Genomic DNA, 21,339 nt, shown 5'->3' on the forward strand with positions numbered 1-21,339 from the left:
AGCCTTTCAGTCCTGCTGCAATTAAGTGATTAGTAAAAGTTTGAGGTAAAATGTGTTCCTTAGAGAGAAATACTGTCTGCTTTGCAAGCAGAGAGAGCTGTTCCTTAATGCAGCCTCTATTCATGGGGCAGGTAAAGAGATGGCTCTCTGGCTTTAGTTGCTGTTATGAGTCATAATGTTTTCCATAAAGTAATTTCTTGCTAATCTATGGGTGTACTAATAACTTAATATTTTTAAATTTGTCCCTCTGTATTGCTCACCTAACCTTTTCCTACAGGATGACATTTCCTTTACCTCCTATGATTTTATATTGGCCTATTGTAATATCAAGGAACTCTGTGTATTATTTCTTTCCCAATTAAATGACTATTTAGTGTTAACAGTGTATGCTGGATGTCTGTAGCTGTGATACCTCTTTATTAACATACCTCATTTATTAACCTCTTTATTAACTTCATATTCTTTTCCCAAAATCTGTTTTTCACAGAGCAGTATTTATGGCCATCCATAGCATAGTGGTCTTAAGAAATTGTCACTACTTTAAACATTTTTCCTAAGTAATTTACACCCAGCTGTGATACCTCTTTATTAACATCTGCCATCTGCAGAAACACTCACCATCATGCTCTTATTATGTATTTTGCACATGCCTAAATTTTCTGCTTTATGTGATGAGTTGCATCCTGTTACTTCTGGTATTTGTTAGTTTTTACAGTACAATTTTTTAAAAAGCTGATTGAGAGTTTTAAGAGTGTCATGAACATTAATTGATGTTACCTACCTTAGTAACTCATAGCTGTGTGCTCACATGATGCCAGTGAAATTATATTAGTGTAACATTAATTTACAGGGCAGCCCTACAAGAAGCTGAGCATTCTGGCTCTTTGCCATTTAAACATTTAAGTGTTTGCTTAGCCTTAAGTGTGAATAGTCCTATTGTTTTAGTGTGACTCATATGTGTGTTTAAGGCTTCCCTGAGTCAGCCAGAGATTACTCAGCATCTCCTTGGAGGCAGCTCTTAGTCCAGTGGTGCATCAGGCTGCTCTAAATATGGGGTGTTTGGCCAAATTCTCTTTAACTGTAGGTTTGATACAATTCCACTGAAACTGAGGGAGTTGTGCCAATAAACACCAGTAGAGACTTTGGCCTGAAGTGAGTTTCATGATAATGACACAGGAAAAAATATGTTTGCCATCTGCCAGGCTGACTTTGAATGTGCTATGGTCTACATTCCTTTCAGAACAGTGAGGTTTGACTGGTTTTTACATCACAACTGTGTTCTTTTTTACATACAACATAGTATTCCTTGAAAATAGCTAGAAAATAAAAAATAAAACCAAAGAGTGGCATATTAAATGTAATCCAACTTTTTTTTTCCCATCAGAGCTGATGCCATAAACTAATAGTTTTTTTCCTTATGAACAATGAGTTCATGTGAAAAAAAATTAAATTATGTGTATATTTTTATAGGAAAATGTATGAGGATTGCATAACCCAGTATAAGGAGGTTTTGGAGGAACACCACAAAAAATATGCAGGGACTGCTTTTGCCCAGAGGCATTACAAAAAAAAGGAGGAAGTTGAAGAAATCCAAAAGAGAGTTTTGAAACACTGGAAAAAATACAAGTGGAAGGAAGATGCTCGCTTGGATCTGGGTACAGCTCTTATCAATGTTTTTACACTAAAGCCTATTGGCAGTGCACTGCACATTAAAGGTGCCATACAGAAGTTCTCTCATTTGCCACAGTTTCCTTTAAGCTAATAAAATATATTCTTTGTGTTACACTATTTTTAGGAAAAAAAATCTGTAGCAAAGAAAAATTTAGAGTATATATAGTAATATTCCTTTCTTCAACTCCTAAATGTAATGGGGAGAGGTTTGTCATTGGGTTTCTTGGGGTAAAAATGTTCTAAGAATCCTTTAGATCGAGGCTCTCAGACTTTTAAATTTAATTTTAGTATCTTTTTAGTGCAAGTTAATGGCATTACTGTTACACTGCAATTTCTGTTATCTATACTAAGTAACGTGCTCCTGATCTATTAATTTATCTTATATTTGTTAAGAAAATTAGGTTTGTTAATTAATGTTCTGAAATTAAATTTTATTTCTGCAGAGGCTGTTCCTTTTAAATCTGTAAATGATTGGTCTGTGCACATGTATCCTTTATTTGTAATGTTTGTGCAGTTAGCAGGGAAAAAAGTTTAAATTTACCTTTCACAACTTTCTATTAGAAAAGACTAATTATTTACATATTTATCTTTAGAGTGGCAGCATCAGCATTTCTCTGTGAGAAAATCAAAGGTCAAATAATACACTTCAGTTTAAATTTATGGGAGCATTTTCCAGAGAGAGAATAAAAAATTTAATTTAATAACATATCCACGAAAACTCTTTGTTTAGGAGAAGGTTAACTGAAGTTAGATTTGAAGATTTGGCAAAGAAATGTAGACTTGTCAGAGCTTTCTGCACCTCTGGCATTTGCACTTATGGCACAGAGGGGTCAGTGATCTGGTGGTATCCCTTGCCAGAAAAAAAAATGCATGTTGTTCAAATATATAGTCCATAACATGAAAGTGCATCTTCGAAGCAAAAAACACAGGAAATGTTACATCTTGCCACTGTTGCTGCACAAGAACTCGTCAAACTGAAAAAAGAAGCAGATGAATTAGAAATGAAGATTGGTTCTTTAGAAAAGGTAACTGTATTTTAATTTTATTTTCTAGAAATACACGTTATGCAGTTATACATGCTGCCATCATATTTTCTGAAACATAAAAAAAAGTGGTGTATTTTCAAGCACACAGGCCAAGAGGATGATTCCAGTCATATGTTTCTGTAGCATCACATATGTTTTCTTAGAGAAGAGGGGTCCATGAATGTAAAGGCTCTCAAAGCTTGCTTTCTGCCTATGCCAGAGTTCCTGTCAAGGCACTGTGTCACGAGGACTTTGGTGTTATCTCAAGAGAAGACACTTGAAAGCAGTGCAGGGACACTCCTTGGTGAGCCCCAGGGCTTGAGTGTACAGCTTTCACAGGCCCTACTGGTTTTTAAGGGTTTGTGTTTAACTAAATATGCTTTACAACAACAATAATGGAAATCCCCACTTTCCTTCTTTTTTTTCTTTTCTTTTTTTTTTTTTCCCCCCCAAATAAATGTGTGGGTATATAACCCTCAGAGGTAAAACTGGCTGATTTTAGGCAGGGGATCAATACAGTTCCACTGACTAGAAGAAGCACTGATTTCAAAGGGATGATCTTCAAAAAATAAAAGGGATTTTGTCAGTGCAGCAGTTGGACCCAGTCCTCTGTAAAAGGTCTGTTTTAAGCCTGAGTAGCCCAGTAGGCCAATCTTGTAAAGGTTTAGTAATTTTTTATAGCATTGCATCTGGGTGCTTTTACCTCTCTGAAACAGCTGATCAAGGACTCCATTTACTGCCCCGTGCTGATAGAAGCATGTTGTGCACAAGTGGTGTCCTCTGGTTTTATATTTAATATTTAGTGATCCTGTTTGACACACACAGTCCTAGACTAAAGTTCCTAAGGTGATGTGTGCTATATAAACATACAGTAGAGAAGGGATGAGGTGAATTTGCTTATGGCTTTGAAGGAAACCATGTAGGGAGCTCCAGGTTCTGAACAGAACAGTGCCCATGTTCCAAAACTGTAAGAACTGGAACAAACATGGAAGTTCCTCTCTTTAACCTTGTTCTGTTTATTTTTTCAGAATGTCTTGGCTGCAAAAACTCTATTACTGTGCAGTGATTTGTCAGGTTTAGAAAACTTTTGTAGCACATAGCTATAATATTTAAAATTTTGTCAATTTTTATGCTATTTGTTCTTCATCTTTTAAGAGACTTGAAGCGGCTACAGAAGATCAAGATAACTCTGAAATGATTGAAGGAAAAAATCAAAAAAGTCTCGAGAAACCAAAGGAGTTTAAAGAAAGGTGCACTTCAAAATTATTTTTTTCCTTGCTTTTATTCAGAGTGGTATCTCAGCATTACACAGAGAGTGCTACAAAACACAGATTGTTGCTAAAAATGAAGTGGCAAGCTTCTCTAACCCTGATCATGTCATTTAACTATGCAATTTTAAAAGTTTTATATTTCTGGGGATTAAGATGGTGGCAAATTTTGATTTTTGGAAGCTCAATGTATCAAAAAAAATACTATTCTAAAGTATTTTGTAGAAACCTTTGCTCCTCAGCTACTCTGAGAAATCTGTATGAGTAGTGTTACAAGTTTTGAATGCAACTACAGTGACTGTGCAGTCAGAGATAAAATACATAACAGAGATAAAATACATCAACTCTATTAAATGCATATTTGGGGAAAAGAGTCAGGGTTCCACAAGTCAGTTGTCTTCACCTCTGAACTACTTCAGAAATTCAACTCTTAATTTAGTTCTTAAAAACAAGCATGAGTGAAAGTTTCATAGACAGGATTAATGGCTTAGTAAATTAGTCAGCGATCATTTACAGCTGGGACTCACTTTAATTTGAGCTCAATTACAATGACTGAAAATCACCATCAGGACTATCTTGCACTTATCTGGAGTCCTTGTGAATGTTGAAACATCTCCCATTGAGCTGACACTTCTAGATCAAAATCCACTTTAAAGCAAAAATACGTCCAAAAGATTTTGTCTGAGTGATTTTATGTCATGGTGCACTTGAAAAAGAATATTTTTGGGGCTTTAAACAGGGATTTAGTGGAATATATCTGTAGAAATATGTCATCCCTAAGATCCTTTCCACAGGGATTTTTTAGTTCTTTAATATCTCCTTACCTACAAATCATACAGATGATTTTTTTTTAAGCCTTTACACCCGTTCTACCTCCTTATGTAAGCTTTTATAATTGGCAAGAACAGAAACACGGGGAAACAAGAAACCCCATTAGTTTTAAGACAAAGTGAAATAAAAGATGGGAAGCATTCCCTTTGAATTTTCAAAGAAACTCATGTGTGTTCAGTCTGCAGAGCAAAAAAAGCCAATTAGGGACTTATTATAAGAGGCAGAGGTCTGTGCTCTGGGTATGGAGGTGTAAGAATCCCTCAGACAGGCTCCTCGTGGAAAGGAATCCATGGGGTGCACTGCCAGACCTGCCATTTCTACATTTATCTCCCTGTCATGGAGCCTTCAGGTGCTTGTACCTCCACCTGTAGCTGTGTCTGCATTGCACACCAGCAGATCTTTTTGGAGCTCTAACTGCAGCAATAATTCCATGGGCTGCATCATGGATAGAAGGTGATGTAAGCCTTTTACACTACCCTAACTCACAGTGCCTTTTAACCTCCATGTGTGCACTTCTGTGATATAGCAAGTGTTATCAGACCAGAACCTGATTATTAATTAATAAGTTTTTCCTAGAGTAAATTTTAAAGGGTTTTGAAGTTTTTTTTATGTCAAAAATATCCACAACATAAAGGCCTGTAGAAAATGGCATAAAATGGTTTTTAAAACCCCTATTTGACATCAATTTATTAAAAGAAGTCTTCACTAGAAAGCATTGAAGTAACTGTTTAAATAACTACTGATGTTAAAAATGAGCGTATTATGAAGCTGTGAGCATAAACACTGTAAGGAAAAAAAAAACAAATAGAAAATATATTGAGAAAATGAGACGTGAAATAAAACTTTTGCAGACTCAAGGCAATGTACAAAAATACAACAGCAGAATGTGGGTGCCAAAGGCTGTAGTTTCTTGAGCTGTCCTGCAGTCACTACAAAGATACTACTGAGCAAAGAAATCTTTGTGAAGAGGAGATATCTTCATCTGCCACAAAATAAGCAGAAAAAAAGGGAATTGTACTGTGAATCTCCATGAACTGATCCAGACCAGCATGAAACCAGCAGCATCAGGGGAAAGAACTAAAGAGAGCAATGAAAGCACTGAGCAGAACAATGTACAAATTAATACCCATGAAATGCTTTAGAGGGCTACAAGACAAGAAACCAACTTGCAAGTCAATGAATAGGTGCTGATTTATATGTTCTCCTTTGGGCAGGAGAATGGAAGTGGTAAATGTTCTTTTAAAAGGCCTGGAACATTTTAGTTGGAATTGTTTACTGCTGGCTGGTCAGTTATTGATAAGGCTGAGTGCCAAACACAGGTGCCTCTGCTCATACCAGCTGTTCTCTCTGATTTGTGGGCTTTCATAGTTCACCAGTTACACTGACAGTCATCATAGGTAAAATCTGCAAATCAAGAGTTCTCATCAGCCACCAAATAGGACCCAACTCTTTTGAAGCCCTAGTCTTGATTTCTCAATTAGAGATTATATTTATTACGTAGAAAGGCTGATATCTTGAACTGTGCTACAGCACATATCATGTCCATTCTCTCTGCTTTTCTAAAATGTTTGAGGGAGCTTTAATTTCATTATTCTGTAATTCTGTATTTATTCTTTTTCCAATTTGGTCATATATTAATTCCACTTCTTATGTTCCAAGAGAGAGCTTTTTGCAAAAACTTCACATAAAAGATATCCCATGGCAGATTATTGCTGCTCTTTCAGTACCTTTGCGTTGCAAGAGATTAACTTTTACTGATCAAAGAAAAAACTTGGTAATATAATTCTTGGAAAAGTACTTAAAAAGTTGTTTCAGGGCTTCCAGTGTAAACATATATGAAGAGGCAACCCTGTGCTCACCAAACCTCCTAGGCAGTTATTAGCTACTAGTGATTTAAAGTCCTGCTTCCCAAAGGAATTGCTGGCATTCTCCTCATGAGAATACTGAACATGACTTCAGGAGAGTCTTGTAAATACCACAGGAATCAGGTGTGATTCTTCATATGTCTGATCAAATACACTTGATTCCTATAGTGAAAATGAAGTAATATTAATCTTTGGGCTTTGTTATGCCACAATGAAGAAACTATTACTAAGAAAATGCCACTTTATTTTGATTTAAGAATATCTATTTTTTTCTTCACACTTTAAAAAACGTTCCCTGTTTTGCAGTATGGATCAAGATAAAGATTTTTTTATCTACTCAGATGTCTACTAACAATGAAGCAGAGAAAGAAGACAAATGCTCTTTCTTGCTACTGCAATTTGGACTGTTTTGAGCTTCAGTTTGCAGTTTGATTTTTCTTCCAGTGGTTATTAATTATGTCAGAGAAGATGCCCATGGTTTATTTTTCAACAGTGTTTTTGGGGAGGGAAGGGAACAGCTGTATTGCATATGCATGAAGTTTAACTGCGAGCTCTGTTACTCAAAAAGTGCATATTTAAGAGCTTCTGAGTCTGGTTTGTAACTGCCTTTGATACATTCTTCTGAATAGATATGTGTTGTGAAAGAATATTTTTTATGGAGAATATGGGGAATATATTTAATGGAGACTAAATCTTTAGAAAGGTAGAGTTGTCTGCTAGGCTTTACAGGAGCACATGGAAAGTGACTGCAAGAACTTTTAAAAACATAACTTAGCATCCTAAATTCTGTGAAAAAAAAATCCAAAACAAAAGAAAAAAAAAACCCAAACAACAAAAACCCCCACCCTTATTAGACTGTCTATGGCTGTCTAGCTGATGACCTTAACCACTGCAGCCTTGTTCCATTGATCTTTGAATGATGATTGTGGTAAAGTGGTCGAATAAACCACTTTGAACAAAGTGAGGCAGTTTTAGCCAGAGTTCTGTGCTTAGCTGTGTTTTGATTTCTCCTTGTCTTTATGCTCCCTGCATCTGAATTTAAAGATGCACCAGCTGTACACACATCTTATTTCCTGTAATATTCAGTCTTGACACAAGTTTATCTATAATCAGTGTAACTAAAAGATACAATTGTTTAAAAAATCTCTAATATTCGTAGGGTTCTTTTGATTGCTGTGTTAGGTGGTATATGGTTTGTATGGTTTGTTAGCTCTCAGTCCAGCACAGCACCAGGTGTATATGTAACTACATGTGAAAATGGTCCTTTTCATCAGTTACTTGTCTGAGGTGCATTCACAGTTTTATGTGAGCACAGGTATGGGTATGAATTTAATGTGTTAGGCCCATGTATCTTAACCAGTGCTTCTAGTTGGTATTTTTTATTAGTATCACTAATTTTACTCCACATTGTCTTACAAAAACATCCTACATTTTATCTTATTTTTGTTTATGGAACATTTCAGGAAGAACCAACAGACTGACTCAGTTCTTTATTTGTTCTGACCAGCATTGTTCAGTCAGTAACAGACCAGATGTTGTAGCTAGAAGCACAGAGGCACTAAGCAAGAATGCCAGAGAGAAAATAGAATAGAACTCATTATTTTAAAAAATGGTAAACGTTCCTGTGCCAAATAGCCACTTTACCCTTCATTGTTCTGCTAACCTCTGTCTTTCTCCACTGTAAAGAGCTATTTACCCTACACAGATAATTACCCCACAAGTGAAAACACTTGCTGCAGTTTTCTCTTTTGTGTATGTGTAGTGTGAGTATTCCAGACAATCTCAGAGAGAGAGAAAAAGTGTTTTTAAATGTGAAAATGTGATTTCAGAACTACAATAATGATGTACTTTATTCAAAGTGTCAAATTTCAAACTACTAATTCTTTTCTTTGATACTGACAAAATTTAAGTCATCAGTGTTCTTATGATTGGCTTGTTACTACTTGGTGGTTTCTTTTTTTCAGTGATATTCTCTGTCTGATATTATTTAAAGAAAACGTCAATTTTTATCAACTACTGGTGCTGGAAGTGGTAGAACCTCACTGACAACATCCAACTCCCTTGAAAACTACACTTATTTGAAGCAGTTATATTTTATGGTTTCTTTTCTCTTGCAACTTAATGATTTTAAATTTAATTCTGTTTAGGGTGTTTGAAGAACCTGAACACTCACCTTTGCCAAAAGAGAAACACCAGTGGTGTAAACCATTACCTGTCCTACACATTCCTCAGAAATTGGTCCAGTCTGTACAGAGTATTAGATTCTCAAATCAACAACCAGAAACAGGTGCAGTGTGTTTAATGATTTCTCAGTGAGGATTTTGGATTATTTTTGTGTAAATGAATGGATAATGCACAACAACAAATCTAGTGAACTGCTCCTACTGTGACAGTTGAAGCCAAGTTTTCAGTGGAAGTTGGGTGCTTACCCATCTTTATGTTCAGGAAATCTTCTGTCTGGCTCCTCTCATACCTATGCAATGAGTAAAGTAACATGACAGACACACCTGATGCATGCTGCCAGAAAAATCTGAAACATGCCTTTAGCACTGTTTGCATTAGTACAGCAAATATTAACTATTATTTGATTAATACTTTCATATTTTGTGATAATTTTCTTTTCGCTCTGTATTGAAAGGAAAATTTATAATCGTTGTTCCCAAGTTTAGTTTAACAATGCCATGCTTTGGATACTTAATCCTATTGATAATATTACATGATATTTATTAATTTAGGGAGAGAAGACGAAGAAAAAACAATGGAACTTTCAGTTGCCACTAGCAGTTCCTCCAATCTTGCAGAAAATTTGTCAGAGGTATGTAGCTCTCCCACTGGTAAAAACATGAGATTATATAATCTGTTTTATGTGATGGTTTAAATTTAAAACACTTCAAACATGCCTTGTGCTATAATATCTTACATGAAACCTGCCAACCCTGTAATCTTGGTAATCTGCTATTATTTGGTAATGACAACAGAAATCTTTCTTTGGTGCCTTTTCATTCTGAAAATATGTTTGCTCTTGCAAAGCATTCTCATGTCAAACTTGAGGTGCTCCACCTTTCCAACTAATTTTGTGTAATAGTTTTTAAAATTTAGAATAACCTTTGTAGATTCACTTGGTTTTGTGTAGCAAATTTTTGGAGTTTTAAAGGAGGAGCATAATCTTCTCTTCCTGATGACTTGTCAGCCATCTACTCCATAATGAAGGATTTCATAAAGGACTAAGTGTGCAGGATGCTGTACAGGTGTGCCTACAGTTAACAGCTCAGTTCTGAGGTTTAACCAGAGACAAAAATCTGGGCTGACAGGAATAAAACCATGAACAACCCTGCTTTGTACACTGCAGGAGTCCACAAGTCCATTTTCTGTCTCTCACCCGTAAGCACAGATTTCATATGGCATTTTTATGAAATGGTGAAGTGTATTTGTATCTTAAATATTCAAACACAATCAACCAACCTCGAAACAAGTTGGAGGAACAGCTTGCACAGTTGTGAAAACCACTAGTAGTCTCATAGAGAGCAAGGACACTGATAGGAACAATAGATTGTTAAGGTATTGAAGGAGTACTCAGATAAGGGAAGGCCATAGGAGACAAAGTAAATAGTTTGTGATTGTGTTTGCTGTGCAGAAGCTCAGGGAAGCTTCCATATCAAAACCTTCTTTCTAAGGGGCACCTCACTCGTTCTATTTAAACCCAAATGTTATTGAACAATAAAAATCAAGCTAAAATTAAACAGAACCAGTTGTGATTTTCTTAAGAATTTCAAAGGAACTGAAGGACTAAACGAGGGAATCACTAAATGGTGTAGAGTGGAGCTTGTGGGAGAAGACAGTGTCTTCATAATATAAGACAACATGAAGGGCAGTGGCCAGGCTGAGTGGAACGAGGCCAGAAGAAATTTCAAGCAATTCTCATTTGTGACTGGCTGAGGGAGTTGGACATGACAAGGATGATGGAAGGGGCTGTTGCCAGGGTAATCTAGAGATGAGGCTGGAAATCTAGGACTTAGAATTGCACTTAGACAATACTGAGAAGCAGTAAGTCAAGGTTAAGAGAACTTTCAGAAAGGATGATGACAACAAGGAAAAGAAGATGGAGTCTGAGGCAAAATAAGATTGGAAGAAAGGTTGCTATGCTTCAGAGAAGGTGTGCTGTAAACTTCAGGAGTTGAGTGGCAGACAGATAATGCAGAACCAGCCCTTTAGTCCCCTATCCTGAACTGAATTCAGATTGGTACATTTTGTAAATTAAAAATAAACCAGAACTAGATGCTCCCTGTGAAATAATGTGTTATCTGATGCAGAGGTATAGAACCCTGGTGCCACTCTGCCCTTAAGGCACAAAGACACCCTAGATATAAGAGTTAGGGCTTTTGATCTGATAAAAATCTGTGAGGTGGGAGTACTTCCATGTTTTCTGCAGTTTTTCAATCCACACATGAGATCTGTGCTGACTGAGACTGATGTACATGCTCACATCAGCCTTCAGTGGCAGAGGCAGGCCTGGCCCAGCCCTTTTTGTGTTGAGAAGCAGCAGCAGCAAACCTGGATAAAGTTCATAAATTACATAACATTATTTGTGTCACAGAGGAGTTAATTATTCACATCTAGTTATCAGTGTTGTGACTAAGACTTTATAAAAAATTATAGAAGTGATTTTGGGTATCATGCTGTCAAAATGTAGATAATGGAAATACAGGCAAAAAGGTAGGGGTTTTTTTTACATTGCCTGATCCTTAATTCCTGGTTAAAAGAAGGCATTTCCACAGTGTAAGAAGAAATTAAAGTGATACTGTTGAAGTGACAATTTCATTTGCTGCTTCATTTGAATTTTTCTTCTGCCTTTTAGATGGTTATTGACACCGCAGGGACCAATAACCCACGAATTGCCCAAGTTCCATCAATAGCAAGCATACAAACCCCTATGAAATTCAGGTAACTTTAATAAAGTAGTTTTCATTCTTAAGGCTGAGGTTTTTGGAAGTAATTCATATTTAGACAAACAATAATTTTTGTCTTTTAGAGTGACAAATCCTCCAAAGCAGTTGACTTCCAGTCAGCAGTTTGAGAGTAAAAAGGCAGTAATGGGTAAGGTACCACTGCAATTTTTTTTATAAGGCTGGATCATATAATTCTATGGACCAAATTTTCATTCTGGTGTTAAGAGGGCCACCATTTGTATTCCTTTCCCACTTTGATTACTTAGTTCAAACTGTGAGTATAGCAGACAGGCAGATTCATTCTGCATTGACCATTGCCAATGAATGGAAGCTTCCAACAGCTCCTGTAAGTTCTTACTCTAGTCTCAAATTAATTGTGTAAAATGAAATCCAGTCTCAAAATCTGCCCAGGAGGCAGGAGAAAATGCAAAGAAAAGGGGTATAATAAACCCAGTCATTTAGGAATCTGGAATCATCACATTAAGATTGTTAATGACAAAAATTAACTGGAGAAAAACATACAGAATGTTTACAGAAACAAAACAGGGTAGTTAGAAACACACCTACAGTTTTTGAGATTACAAGGTACTGAACTTCAGTTTAAATTTTTTTTTTCTAATTCCACTGCCAATTTACATGCATGTAAAAGGTTATAGTCTATATTTTTTTATAAATAGGACACTACTTCTGTGTCCTGAAACACAGTGTCCTTAACCCACAGTGCCTGAGATGTTGCATGACCTGAAGCTTAGAGCAGAAAGTCTGATAACATTCCCTCTCGTTTCTCATCCTCCTTTAAACACTTCATCGCTGTCACACGGATGTGCTTTTTATATTGTCCCCACCCGGTTTCTATTGACTGGTATTTAGCACTCTCAGAGGGCAATGGCTGGATTAGACAAACACAGCACTCTCAGGGAACAATGGGTAGGTTTAGAGAACACACCAAAACACGTGAAGCAGCCCGAGTAATGCTCTGACAATAGTGAGTAAGTGGCAGAACAAGAGGTAATTATTATGGATGTAGCCACAGAGTGGGTTGTTATGAAAACCACAGTCAGAACACTTCCTCAGCAATAGCAATGCCAACTTAGTAAACCCTCCTCAGGGATTCTTTCCCACAATGTAATTTTTATGTACCTGTTTAAAAGGCTGCTGTAATACAGACAGTGCTGTCTTTTTTTGTGCAGCAAACCAAGAGGCCAAACGTGGTGATAAAGAAGCAGATGAGCCAAAGGAATCTTCGCACATACCTCAAGTAAGCAAAGCATTTCTTATGTCATAAGTAATTAATTTATTTACAATAGTCAAAATATTTAGACATGTTTGAGTCGGTTGGCAAGAAGTGAGTCTCAGAAATTGGCAAAGTGACTCAATATAAGGCACACAACAGGTGAGGAGCCAACCAATACCCTCTGGTTGGTAATATAGTGATCATTGCTCTTGATCACATCAGTGTCCTGAGGGTTTTTTTGCTGCTTTAACAACAGACCATTTAGGATGACTATCCTATGCACATCATATTTTTTGTATCAATTGGTGCATAACATTTTCATCAGTGTGAGCTGATGAAACACTAAAAAAAAAAGACTGCTTCTGAAACTTCTTTCTCACAAAGAACTGTGATAAATAGGCTCAGTGCTGGCTCCATTGCCACTGCTTTTACCAGGCGTGCCTGGATGTGAGATCAAGCACACATAATATTCAAGTAATATTCAAGCCAGTTGTGTTGCACATGTAGGTGGTATCCACATGTGGTTTAACACCCACCAGCAGCTGAGCACCACACAGCCACTTGCTCCCTGCCCCCCACAGTGGAAAGGGGAACAGAGTCAGAAGGGTAAAAATGCAAAACCCTGTGGGTTGAGATAGAGACAATTTAACAGGTAAAGCAAAAGCTGTGCATGTAGTGAAACAGAATAAGGAATTCAGTCATTATGTCCTATCTATGGGCAGTTGTTTAGCCATTTCCAGGAACAGAGGGCTCCATCACTCATAACAGTTGCTTGGGAAGGCAGATGTCATGACTCCAAACATTCCCCTCTTCCTCTTTCTTCCCCACAACTTTTATTGCTGAGCATGACATTACATGGTGTGCAGTACCTCTGTGGTCAGTTGGGGTCAGCTGTCCCAGCTTGTCCCCTCACAATTCCTTGTGCACCTCCAGCCCACTCAGCAGTGGGAGAGAAACAGAAAAGACCTTGATGTTGTGTGAGCAGTAACTGAAACATCCCTGAATAATTATCACTGTATCTCCTCTGCCATCCACTGTGAAGAACACAATCTCTACCCCAACCCAAAGCAGCACACAGCTACAACGAGTAGACAAGATCAAGTCTGAGATGCTCTTCATCCTCTGGTTGATTCACTACAGAATGGTGCCTGAAACCAACTGATGGAGAAGAAATATTTAAAACAATATTGAGTCTGGTGGAAACTGCTGCACAGAATCCAAGTGTACATTCTCATTTATTATTATTCTCATCTTCTGAGGAAGATGAAATATCTCAGTCAACCAAAATATATTCTGCTGGTGGTGTTCCTTTATCTCACCAGGGAGCATCAAGAGGATTCCAGTGTGACCTTAAACATTATGCTAAGACATACTTTAGAATTACATCTTGTGTTGAAAATGTTAGTTCACAAGTTTCTTTATTTTTTGGATGAAAATTTTAACTCACAGGAAGTCCATTTTAATTGGGTAAATTAAGGTTACAGTTTTAAGGATGGTGAATATGTCACTGTGAGCATTTTATTAAAATCCTTTTATTTTTCATGAGACATAACTAAACCTAAAGCATATCATGAATGTATTTATAGGTAAATGGGCTAATGATATTTTGGGAAATTTTATACATTATAAACATTGTTGTATATTTCTTTTTAATAGGATGTACACACGTGTTTTAATCCAAATGAAGATAATCCTGACATAGTGGAAGAAAGTGCAGAACCATTTTTAAGAACACCTAAAACACCTGACTTAAAGGGGAAGAAGATGCAGTTCTCTGAAACACCTCCCTTTGACTTGTATGATTTCAGCTTTTATTTGGTCTTGAGCAAAAAGCTGTATTGATGTTTATTGTATAAGCCTTTCTGCTGTTCTTGGAAGATACTATAGAAAGAATTTTCTAGAAAACTCGTCTGAAAATATTCAGATTTTTTTTTCCAATTTATTCTAGGCATTTATTAGGTTTTCTTCTTATAATATCCTTTCCACTTGAAGCTGTTTGAAAGAACAAGACTCTGCTTAGAAATATGAGACACATTGTCTTTTCCTGCAGTGATATTTGTACCCCTGATTTCTATCTTTAAATAGGTTGTTTTTATTAGAAGGGTAGAGAATTGGTAAGAATACCACTTTTGCTTTAAAGAATTGTGTTACCTGTGCTGTGATGCAAAAAGAAATTATTGATGGAAGCTATGGGGATTTAAAAAGGTGAAAAAACAGAAAAAAGAAAAAAATAGAACAAAAAAAGCCATCATTACTTAGAAAACTATTAATATGGTTTATTCCTTTCTGTATTTACAGCATTCAAAATTTAGGTTGTGAAGAAGGAACATCAAAATCTCCTGCTTTCTTTTCTCTCATGAACTTCTCCCAGAAGTCACCTGGCTTTAACTTCTTTGGTTCTTCTGTGTTTGGGGCACAAAACTCATCTGATGAGGTAAAAATGATTACTTGTGAGTGCCACATTTCCACAAAGCAAAATAAGTGAAGAAAACAGCATTGACAGTGAATGAGATTTTTCAGACTAGTTATCTTGTAGTAAATTTTTTTTTTTAATATCTTGCTTAATTTTACTTTGTTGTCCTTTGAAAATGTTTAACTCCTTTCCTGGCAATTCCCCCTGTGATGACTTCTGACCAAGTATGAATCTGTCTCAGATGGATCTTGTGCAAATGTAGTGGTGACTTGATTTACCACAAGGTTCAGTGTTGCAGTGCAAAATTTAGGTTCTCCAGCAGAATTCCCAGCTCACATGCACATCCTCTGTGGTCTTGATGAGGTGAAGAACAGTGAGAAAGGAAGAAAGCACAACCTACTAAGGGCATTGAACAGCAAATATGGAGTAGTTATACTTAAATGGAGGAGCTATGTAGACAACTATTTGGAACAAGGAACGGAATCCAGGTCTTCCTTTTCCTTGCAGATTCCCCAACTGCAGCGCTGCCGAGTCAATTTTCCTCTCCTGGGTTAACAGGGAGATAATTGGGGCTCCAGGATGGATGTGTGTCAGTGCCTAGGACAGGAGTTAGGTACCACTTGGCAATGGAGATCCAGACCCCATTTCCAAATAAGGGATTTGAGCTCAGGTATCTCCTGTTTCAGTGGACAGAAGCTGAAACAGGGGTGAGGGAAAGCACCATTTCATTTTGTGTTTGGCAAGATACATGTTATTGGTATCTTGTAGCATGAGCTGTGTAGGAGAGAACACACTGGTGAGTGGTTTGTGAATTGTTGAGGAATGAGTTGGATAGTAAGTCGTGCAGTGCTGTCAGAACCCACATTATTTTGTGCCTGTTCAGTGACAGAAACTAAGAATTATCAGACTGTACCAGAGGTGGGATTCTCTGCCGTTAGATTGGAGTTTTGAAGGACTTCAGCATCTATTTTAAATGTAGTGTAAGAACTCTCCTCAAGAGTGACAAGTGATTACCCTGCTACTCTTTCTGGCAATGGCAGGTCCTACTCAGTAGGAACTAATTGTGTTGTTGCTTAGAGGTTTTCTAAAATGTCACAGAATGAAATAATTTTGGGTTTTTTTCAGTTTAAACAACAGCAGTTAGCCAGATCAGCTTTTGGACAGCTACCAGTCTGATGTGGGTTTTTTTCTAGGAGAACGGAGGGAGTGTGTTTGCAGATATCTGCAACTGTAATGAAATCTATCTGATCAAAGAGTTTCCTTTGCAACTTTAGGGACTGATATACACCTTTGAATACAGATTTTGTGAAGGCTGCTGACACTGAGACAGTGTCTTTCTCACCAAAAGCAAAAGAGCATATTACATACCTGCATTAGAGCTTATCTGTTGCCTTTCTCATTTGTTAAATAGAATATTTGTTTACATTTTCAGGCAGAAGAAAATTTTCCTGTGGGAAACCTGAACACTCAGTCCCCACACAAAGATATTGGTAAGTCTGAAACTCAGACGTGCTTGTGTAGACCAGCTGTCTTCTGCTTGTGTTTATATGACTGACAAGCTCATGATCCTGCTTAGCAGAGCACCTTTGTTTGTCTTGAAAGGACAGTCAGGTGTGATAATGTAGCTCAGTGGTTTATTGTGCTCATTTGTGTTTAGATGAGCTTAAATCTTTCCTTGCACGTTTGGCTTCAAATGTCTGAGACACCATGGGAAGAAAAAGAGGTATGAGAAAGAAAGAAATAGCAGTAGTGGCAGGTGTGTTTGAAGCAAATTGAGAGGACCTGCAAGGGAGAAGAAAAATTCAGCTCTCAAAGCTTTTTCACAGATAAAAAGAACAGTTATTTTAATGTAAAAAGCTGTAGTACTTGGTAAATACTACTTTAACTTAAAGGTACCAGCTTAGAGTTGGAAAGAGTACATCTGCTTGGGTTTTGTTTCCTCCCTCAACTAAAATGAAAATAAAGTTTCCATTTGATTAAAGAAATCTCAATAGTAAACTAACTTTCATCGATGTAAACTGTTGAAAGTACACAATGTAAAAATGGCACAAAAGAGCAGAATCAGACTTAATACACAGTATCTTTCCCTCAGTATGAGTGAGCCACAGACATTTGCATGATCTGTGTGAAGTCCTGGATTTTCTGAAAGGAAAAGCCAATTTTTTGTATATCAATAGGATCAAAACTTCTGATCAAGCACTTCCCTGAAGGAAACTGTAATCTAATCTTTTTCTTTTGAGGTGCTGCAAGTGCAAAGCTACTTTTTTTTAAATTGGATGAGTATAGAATATAAGGGTTTATGCATATGTAGCTGTTGTTAAGTGTGTGAATTCTGTGCTACTAAATAAAAATTCAAGTGTTTTTCTGTCAGCAGCTTTGTTTTTCCAAGTATTTCAGTGATTGATCACATTGTTCTCTAAAGAAACACTTTTGTAGATTCTGTTTACAAAGACCTCTGTTGCTCTGTTGCAAAATATATCATGCACAAGTGTTTTGTTGTTCTGAATCATTCAAGCACTTCACACTTCCTTCGATGTAGATTCTAATAATGACCTCCTGGAAATACCATTTCTAGTGCAGAAATAAACACACAACTGTACGTGGGTGCTCAGCAGGACGTTGGGCATAATGTGTTTTTAAAGGAACATATGCTGAATGCAGTATTCTCTCAGTAAGATTTAATCTAATAATAAATATAATGTGTATTCCATACAGGGAGCTTCTTTGGGAAACCTGAAAGTGAGGATGCATTTGCCTTTCCCTTCGCCTCAGAATCAACTTCTCATGCATTTGGAGATGGAAAAGATGACTTCAGTTTTCCATTTGCATTTGGACAGGATCAGAGATCATCACAATCTCCTTCTATGAAAGGTTTTCATTCTTCCTTACAAAATACAAAGCAATTTACACTCTTTTGAATGCCTTTGACTTCCTTTTAAATTCTTTTCCTACTTAGCCTTGACAAATGTTTTCAGTTTCTGAAGTTAAAGTACAAAGCATTTCATCTTCTCCTTTCATTTCTGTAAGAAATAATGTAAGAATACATTACTGTAGTTACTGCAAGAACATGTGTGTGTTGATGCAGATTTATTTTTCTTATTTATTTTTTAAAGGTGTTTTTTTCATAAAATGTTATGATATGCTCTTGCCAAATTGGCACTTAGAAGCAGCAGAAATATCATTTTACAGTAGTGAGTTAATTCAATATCTGTGTGAGAGCATCTAAACATCTAGATGACTACTTTCAGCCTCTGATATAAACTAAATTACTTGTGTTAGTAAGAGTGACTGTTTATTGTAGCAGTAAAAGCTGAATTTGAGTTAAAGACACTGTTTTAAGCATTCTGTGTGTAACAGCTGATTTATAATTTTGAAATAAACATTTTTGTTAATTTTATGTAAAGTTTTGTAGGTATTTCTTAATATCTGGAGTGAAACAATGTTGCAATTCTAATACTTAACATTTCAAATTCGGTCTTTCCACCTGACATACTGAAAGCAAATTTTTTCCTCTTTATCTAGTGTCTTTCAAAAAAAGGCAGAGACAGTTCCCAAAGTCTAACTGTGGTCAGCACAAGTGTATCCCTCAGCTCTCCACAGATGCCTTTTCTTATGGAAAGAATGGCTTTTAAGACAATATCAGGGTTACTCAGCAAGGAATTCTGACTGTTCTGAGCCAGCACAGCCCTGTGCATCCCTCAGAACCATCTTCTCTAGCACCACAACTTTCACATTTATGGCCTTTGAAGGAAACACCAGATCACTTTGGAGATATTTTTTTTTCTGTTACATATGAAGCATAGGTTACTGATTTTGGATGCTCTTTATGAATTTATGACAGAATTGGGTTTCTCGGTCATTTACTATGAAGCAAACACCCTTCCTGACAGCAGGCAAGCAAAATAGAAGATCACATCATTCAGCAGATTTCACAGAGACATTGCAAATGCACAAACTAGTTAGGGGGGCACATAGACTGAGTGGAACAAGTGGACTAAAAGCATCCTGTCCATAGAATCTGCACAGTCTGCCAAAAAATGTCAACAATGTCAGAAGGGAAGTAGAGTCCCTTTTCCTTCTGCTCACCTGCAAAGCCCTAAATGAGCAGAAGCTTGGTTATCTATGCCACTATTTCTTTTCTGCCAAACTCCTAAATGTCTCAGGACCATTTTTGTAACACCCAGATTTTCTTAAGTACTAGTGCCTAGAGATTTGTGAAAGTTGGATTTTTTTTTTTAAATGAAGATGAATCAGAAAGTTTTAGTGAAGTCCTGCTGAACTTCAGCTAATAAGAGGTGAGACTCAGCTTTTCTAATCTGCTGCATACCTGGCAATGTGAAAAACATAAGGGAGAGGCAAGTTTGAGGCTGTGTTATTTAGGGCTGAAGCTTTCTTTCCCCTCTCCTGATGGATTCTGTCATCCATGTCTCTGACATTAAAGTCCATAAGCCAAGGCTGCAGGTTGGAGTGGCAGAAACCATGGTTCTAGGTCTTGGGGGATGTTTACTGACCGAAATTGGATAGGGTGATTAATAACATAAAAGAGAAAGCTGCTGAAAAAGAGCTCTGAAAGAGGCAACCACTCAGCATCTGGGATACTTTACTGAGATCTAAGGGCATGAACTGCTAATAAACACACACTGAGTTTTTTTCATTAGTATCAGTCAAATTCTGTCTTAAAATGGTCCCTTGTTGGCCTATAGAATCATAGCAGTCATGTTGCTGGATTGCTGACACAGAACGTATCTCACTGACCAACATCATTTTAGTTTGTCCTTTACACACACACCTGACTGCATCCACCTCTGGTCTGAAAGCTGTGTAGACAGAGATTCTCTTGTCAGTGTAGTGAGAGCTGCTTGAGAGCAAAATTCCAGGTATTCCAGGTATTACACCTGTTACTCCAGCTGAGCTGGAGACCAGGAACCTCCATCAGCGCCGTGGCAGTGGCAGCTGGGAGCTGTAATCTCCTAAAAGCAGTGCAGCTGTCAGCAAGGTGGCAATGGGGTTATGCTGTGCCCTTGTGCTGGGAATCCTTGGAGTGGGGGTTGCCTTTTTGTTCTGTCCTTGTATTGCACCTCATGAAACAGAGCTCAGGTTCACAACCGAGCCCTAAGGTACTAACAGCAAAAAGCCTCTCTTAAATAAGCAGAGAAGGGGTTTGGCTTTGACTCTTATATGAGTATCCTCCTCAGAAGGCAAATGTTTGTTCAGAGCCCTGATATATCTACTGTTCCACTTAAGTTTTTAATGAAGTTTTTGACAGAAGACGACTTCACTTGAAAAATTCCTCGTAAAAGGTAGTGTACCACCCTGCATTAGGTTAAATAAATATTTATAACAAATATTTTATGTCACCAAATTGTGAGGAAATAAAATGGTGTTTGAAGAAATCAGTTTTCGAATTTCTTGAGTAAAATGTTTGAAGAGTGACTACTGACATTCACACTCCTACCTGCTGCTGTGACGAGACAGACACTGATGCCTCAGTTTTGTTTCTCCCTCAGACATAATATCTATATGGAGATGATATTTTTCTGCTCAGAAATAACACAGACAGCATGTCTCCACATATGCCTTGTTGTGCAAAGTGGTCTTCCAGTAAAAAAACCCACAACATTATAATTTGTAAAGTAACATAACACCTTGTCTGGAGCACCATCTACTATTTTACTGTTAGTTTTACTGATGCATAAATGTAAAGCATGTTTATAAGCAGTTGGGGGTATTGGGCTAACAAATAAGCAACAGCTGGATAAATTTGGTGCTCAAAAATCCATGTAGCAACTATGAGGTAAAGACTGATGTAACGACTTCCAGCAGTTTTGGGATACAAGACTTATCGTCATGGAATGCTGTTTTATGGCTTCACACACCACTTTTGGCAGGAAATTAGACTTTCAGCAAACTGTTCACACTCAAAAATCAAATTTTATGTTAAGAGCAATTTATGAATTTTCTGTAACTTCAGTCCAAGTCTATCAGTATAAAGTGCATATGCTCAGCATAACACTCTGTAGGACAAATTTTGTTGTGCTGTTATATGTAATACTTAGGTGATAAAATCACAGGAGTTATTTATATTT

At 37.1% G+C, this 21,339-nt stretch overlaps 1 protein-coding gene across 7 annotated transcripts in view; it reads left to right on the top strand.

The window, feature by feature from the left end:
• C6H14orf39 (chromosome 6 C14orf39 homolog) overlaps positions 1-18,650 on the top strand; it is a 32,106-nt gene extending 13,456 nt beyond the window's left edge. For 6 of the 7 annotated variants that reach the window (XM_064659453.1, XM_064659454.1, XM_064659451.1 and 3 more), the window contains 13 exons: positions 1,471-1,715; positions 2,115-2,157; positions 2,576-2,696; positions 3,852-3,946; positions 8,808-8,947; positions 9,396-9,475; positions 11,516-11,601; positions 11,690-11,754; positions 12,797-12,864; positions 14,497-14,636; positions 15,139-15,274; positions 16,686-16,743; positions 17,969-18,650. In XM_064659453.1, the coding sequence (XP_064515523.1) occupies positions 1,471-1,715; positions 2,115-2,157; positions 2,576-2,696; positions 3,852-3,946; positions 8,808-8,947; positions 9,396-9,475; positions 11,516-11,601; positions 11,690-11,754; positions 12,797-12,864; positions 14,497-14,636; positions 15,139-15,274; positions 16,686-16,743; positions 17,969-18,171 (1,480 nt within the window). In that variant the 3' untranslated portion in view covers positions 18,172-18,650. The remainder of the gene's footprint in view (positions 1-1,470; positions 1,716-2,114; positions 2,158-2,575; positions 2,697-3,851; positions 3,947-8,807; positions 8,948-9,395; positions 9,476-11,515; positions 11,602-11,689; positions 11,755-12,796; positions 12,865-14,496; positions 14,637-15,138; positions 15,275-16,685; positions 16,744-17,968) is intronic. The other variant, XM_064659456.1, reaches the window with a different exon arrangement.
• The last annotated feature ends 2,689 nt before the right edge of the window (positions 18,651-21,339 follow it).

This window comes from Pseudopipra pipra, chromosome 6 (assembly GCF_036250125.1).
Source record: "Pseudopipra pipra isolate bDixPip1 chromosome 6, bDixPip1.hap1, whole genome shotgun sequence".
Classification (NCBI taxonomy): domain Eukaryota; kingdom Metazoa; phylum Chordata; class Aves; order Passeriformes; family Pipridae; genus Pseudopipra; species Pseudopipra pipra.